Here is a 5,684-nt window from a genome sequence, read left to right as displayed (position 1 = left end):
AATAACACAAATCAGTTTTCATGTCAATTTACAAACATCATCCAGGTTCCAAAATTGCACTGTGCTAGACTTACTGTGGTTATTTGTAACTATTTTTGTTATATTTTTGTCTCCACATGCCTCAATAAATAAATAGAACTATTCATATATGTGTCTTTTGATTCCTTTTCATCTGTAAACTCTCATTTGTCATTATCATAACAAAAAATACAAATGAGAATATTAGAATATAATATCAAAAAACAACAACTGCAGCGTGCAGAACCTGCGTTGAAAAACTGCGCAGTGGAATAGTTAGCTGGCAAATCTACTTCCGCCTCGAGCGAACAACACCCTGGGATATGTAGTTCTCTTGTCCTAGTTTCCAAACTCTCTTTATTAATGTTTTTGCACAAACTGTGTTTTCCCGTAACTACACAAACTGTGGTTCATTCACAGTGTTGTCATGACAGAGTGTTGGCGAAAGCGTTTTATTACAAACACACAAAGGCAGCTACCAACCACTATTTAACTACAACTACCAGCCTGCCGCTCCACAAACGGGAGTCAGTGTAAACACAACTCCGGGAACATGAAAAGATCGGGTGACAGTGAGGGGGAGAAGAGAAGAAAGGTATTGATAGCGTTTTTCTCCGTTAGCTCTACCTTATGTCTAAGCCCTGTGGTTCGCTGAATGTCTCGTGCTCCTAATGTGATACCGCTGGCTGCATTTAGAAGGCTAGAAAGCTGCCAATGTCAGCGAATACCTCACCTTGTCTGTTTCCTTTATTGTGTTTTCCATTTTTTTCTCTCTCTTTTTCTCCCCTGTCTGACACAATGAAGAATTACAGATACATTAAACCGCTGCTTTGTCATGTTAATGCACTGTTGGATCAGCTGCTGCATGTGGCAGAAGACTGTAAGGGCAACCTCCTAATAACAAAGTACATTTTATGTTATTTTCTGTCACAAACATAAGTTCTAATAAAATAGAATGGTTGTTTAAGAAGCCTTATCCTGCAACATCAATTAATAGTTTACAGTAGGAACTAAAAGGAGAAAGCCAATAGAAAAAACAAGTGTTAAAGTTTCTGTACAGTGTTTTGCAGATACACCCTGCAGTTTCCAGCTCCCAGTTGTATAACAGGAAGTTTAATCTCTCACTCAAAACAATAACATTCAAAATTTAAATGTGAACTCTTAGAGCCCTCATATGTTAAAACACAAATACGTTTTTCCTTTTGGGAACTTCATTTACATTTACCTTAAAAAATGATAGCTTTATAAACAAATTTAACATTTTAGCAGAGTGTGGAGAAGTAATTATTATTAAGTCCTCCAGCTTAATAGAATGATACTAGGATCTATTTTAAGGTCACGACTCATGATTTGAAATACATTGCTGTAACCTGTCTTTAGCTAAAAAACATATGTGACATATCTAAGGGAGGAAGACAAAACAAAAACCTTATGCTATTGTTATAGCATATTATATCTATATATACTGTATACTGCTGAGGGAAAGATGTGCTGATAACGATAAAAAGACCGCCCCTTCAGATCAGAGCCAGTCTGGCATTAATTCAAGTATTAAGTTCTCCAAAATTCCTGCCAAACAGATGTTACCAACTAAAGTCAGCTGACAGTTTAATAACAATAAAATACAATATGCTGTGGTCTTCAGTTTAGTAATTATCTCGACCTGTTTACATATAAAGTTAGTTATATTTAGTGTACCCTGAATATTTTTTGGTTTTGTTTTTGAATTTAAGGTCTATTTTCACTCTGTCTCTGTATTGAAAAAAAAAAAAAAAACAAAAAAAAAAAACAGTGACCTTTTGCCCAATGCTGTGATTTACCACAAAACAAGAATTTGCTGCTTTTATCTTGACTTGCTTTGTTGAATTATTTTTTTTATCTAATAAAATGCAGAAATTGCTTCTGTCATGGTTTTGTTAACAATATAATTATTTTCTCCCTTTTTCCCTTTGTATTTATTTCATCATATCTGACCAACTTTAACATAGTCTCTGTGTGATGTTTATATTTTGGGTCAATTGATGCACCATTATGTTGTTGTTGTTATTCATATAAGGCTATTCCGTTGATATGATTGTCAACTGATGTTGAAAGTCAGTGTGGGTGTGTGTGTTATGTCACTTATTACATCACAATGATGTGACCAGATATGGTTGCAGATTTTTTTTTTTTGCGTGATTCTGCTGGTGTATTAAGCTGTCCTTTCATGCAGAATTGAGCTTCATCAGCTTTTTGCATGCTGCATAACCAGAAACTAAGCATTTGTTGGAATCCTTAGAGAATGGAAGGGAAGGACTCATCTGTGCCTAAAGCACTTCGAGCTTTGTTTTGCCTATAGTCATCCTGTCTGTCTGTCTGTCTGCTTTCTTCTCAGTCTGTTGCTTCTCTTATCTCTGGACTTGGATGGTGTCTGCTGTGGCACATGTGTTTGGATCATGTCAGACAGCAGTGAAACTATGTAGGACGCAGTTCCTCCTGTTTATGAAAGCAGCCATGGAGGCAAGATGAGTGGCTCAGTGAAAGAGAACTCATTCCAGCTGGCCCTCCGGCACTTAGAGAGCACTGCACAGACCTAATGGCTTAGCTTCAATTCTCTGTAGATAAAAAAAAAAAGGATGAGAAAGAGCAATTGTAATTTCTAAATGACAAACTGACTACAGAGCAGCCAAGGAACAAGCTGCATACATTTGTGTTGTTGTTTTTTTTTTATTGTGATGCAGTCATTATAACAACAAATAACCTGATATGATGGTTGTCTCATCCAGTAAGCAAGTGTGTTTGCAGGGTTGCACAAAGTGAGAAATGTACGGCAATGAGTTCTCTGCCATTCTGAGTTAGAGAGTCTATGCGCCGACAGATTAGTGCCAGACAGATTCACATTTCCCTGACATGCCCTGTGCAACCAGTCAGTCAAACAGACAGTTGGAATGCCATAGTCTACATGAATATTTTTAGGTGACATACAACAGATTGTTGGCCTAATAAAATCACTTCCCATCCAGTGAGACAGTGATTTCAATTTATTTGGATTAAAATAGGACATTGTTAAACCTGTTTCCCTTCCACTCAGATTAGATGAGCTGACACTTCATCCAAAAATTAAATTATCTTTTTAAAATGTTTATTAGTGGTTCTAATTTCTTCAGTTTCACAGGTGTTCTCCACAAGGCATTGTTTAACTTGAAAACATTTCAAATGTTTTATCAGTGTTGTCATCACAGGATGAATTCCACTTATGTTTGAGCAAGTGTGACTACAGCATTGACCCTGTCCCTTGACCCTATGTTCTAATTCTGTCTTTGATGCAGGCTCGCCATTTGGACAGCGATGACAAGTATAAAGTGCTGTACTGAAACAGGAACTGTTTGTGTATGAGCAAGAGGCTAAGTAATGATCACACAGGGTTACCAGATGTTTCGAGGTCCTGAGCTCGGCCCAGCCCATTGCTTAGATCAGCCTCATTGGTTTGCTCTGGTTGTGTCACCTCGTGCAAGCTGTTTAGGGTATTTAATTTCTGAACACTCATTAAAATGCTTTGTGTTTCCCTTGGCAATTCTGTTAAATTAACACCTAGTGAGGTAAAAGCTGATTATGTGGCCACACGTCCAGACATGGTTAATCAATTCTCCTCCGCAAAATGTTTGCTGGTGAATTACTGTAAAGGAAATGATTTATGGAGACTAATGCCTACTTCCTGTCATGTTAGGTCTGATGTTTTAGCAAGAGGGGGGTGTTAAATTTAGCACATTCAGCAGCTTTGTGTTGTGCTGGCCATCTTTTTCTCCCTTTTAACCCAAGCTACACATAGCTCGCTCTATTAATGAGCCAATAATGGAGAAATAGTGCTGGCTACTGACATAAAACACGGTTTGGATACCTAAGGCCGGGTAACACATAAGCTCCAGCCGAGCTAGATTTACACCTAGGCTCTGTGTACAATGGTAAAGGCAAACACTGCATAGGGGGGCTCTCACAGCTTCATCAGACCCCCGCCAGTTGAGCTGTGGAAACGCCAGGTCTCAGAAAAATACAGCCGTGGCAGATAATGATACCATTACACTAATGGAGCTGGCAAATGAAGGAGAACCCAGATGCCCTGCTTTATTACCGGAGGGGGTCATTTCCTCGCTGCATTCCTAATGGCCTGAGCACACAGTATTGATCAGGCTATCATGCTGCTAATCCTCTACAGAATTACTTATCGCAGGCTAGGTGTCGATCTGCCGCATGCCCTACTCTGGCCTTGCCGCTGGGCGGCCGCTCCATGGCCAGCAGGGACCCAGTGGGCTGTTTATGCAGTCATGATTTAGGGCCAAGCAGGGATGGCGTCTGGGAGGTCTTCAACGGAGGGCCGGCCGGTTCAATGTGTAAAAAAAAGTAGGCAAATGAAGCTAACAGCTTTCATTTAATTAAGGAGCAGGCAATGATGTGGTTCCTCCCTCTTTATGGCTCCATTGGCCACTGTGAAGCAGGCAAAGCTGTTGGGTTGGGTGTTGTTCTCAGTAATTGTGCTGTGCTGTAAATAAAGAACAGGGAGCCCGTGTGCCATTAGCAGCAGCAGGACGGAAGATTTTCTGCAGACCATTGGGCTGATTTCATTACATGGTGCACCACATATGCACTATAATTTAACTCTATTTAATTCTTACTTTGTGTGAATTTGTGCCACTTTTTAACGTATAGTTACATTGAGAGCTCTTTAATTATTCTGTTCTAAAGTTTTGCATTTTCTGTATTGTGAAAGGTGTTACTAAAGAGTTATTGATTTTGTGGTCATTCTCCTCTGGGGCTTGTTTAGCCTAAATTATTTTCAGAAATTAGAATGCCCTCTATGTGTCAGGTTAAAATAATGAATTAAATTGTCAGCTGAATCCCATATTAACTTCTGTAATAATCCCTGCTTTCTTGGTTCAGTTTCAAGTTATTCCTCTTTGTTTAGCTTTGTGGTTTTTATTTGTTTCATTGTTTTCAGCATATTTCTATTTTTTATATTTTGATTTAATGTTTTCCTGCCCTTCATTCAAGAAGCTATCCTATCCTTATGTGAATGATTAAAAACAAGTCAACAGAAATGTCTCTTAGATTCTAGTTTGCCTGAAGAAAATGTGACTTGTGACAGGACATTGTTACAAATATATAATGGGCTCAGGGAGCAAGACCACTTTGCTCAGGGCTTGTGACCTGTCATGTCCTTGGCCTCTTCACTGTGTGCAGTAGTGAACCCAATGCTGTTGGAAGCCTTGCGTTTTTCCATCATAAGTCCTTTGTTGTCACCTTTTGGCCTTGGCTAATCAAAGGCTTTACCTTAAGGGTGATATTTAGCCTTGTTCATTTTAGCCACTCCAGTGGCCATAGAGAAGTATTTATACATTTCCATCTGGAACAACCTGTCGTGTCTATGGAAACTAGCTATTGATCCAGATATTTAGTCATTTCCTTCTGGGTGGACTATCAATATTGTGCAAACATCTGTTCACGCGAGGGTTGACCTCAGCCTTAGCCTCTGTTTTTCACTCCCATCGGAGTTCAGTGATATACTATTCTGAAAAGTAAAATCAATGAGTGAATATGAAGTTTTGGTGTGTAATATAGTGAAGGCCCAAGGCCCCAGGTCTTTCATTGATCTGTGATGAGAGTGTTAGAGGGGCTGATTAGTCTGCCACTGA

General features: G+C 39.1%; 1 protein-coding gene across 3 annotated transcripts in view; it reads left to right on the top strand.

The window, feature by feature from the left end:
- Positions 1 to 523: 523 nt before the first annotated feature.
- fto (FTO alpha-ketoglutarate dependent dioxygenase) overlaps positions 524 to 5,684 on the top strand; it is a 68,305-nt gene continuing 63,144 nt past the window's right edge. For 2 of the 3 annotated variants that reach the window (XM_025055400.1, XM_025055401.1), the window contains exon 1: positions 525 to 613. In XM_025055400.1, coding sequence (XP_024911168.1) covers positions 572 to 613 — 42 coding nt within the window. In that variant the 5' untranslated portion in view covers positions 525 to 571. Of the gene's footprint in view, positions 614 to 5,684 lie in introns of all 3 variants that reach the window. The other variant, XM_025055402.1, reaches the window with a different exon arrangement.

The sequence above is a fragment of the Cynoglossus semilaevis genome, chromosome 5 (assembly GCF_000523025.1).
Source record: "Cynoglossus semilaevis isolate Cse_v1.0 chromosome 5, Cse_v1.0, whole genome shotgun sequence".
Lineage (NCBI taxonomy): Eukaryota > Metazoa > Chordata > Actinopteri > Pleuronectiformes > Cynoglossidae > Cynoglossus > Cynoglossus semilaevis.
The sequence above is the reverse complement of the archived record's forward strand: the minus strand, read 5'-3'. Positions and strand labels throughout refer to the sequence as shown.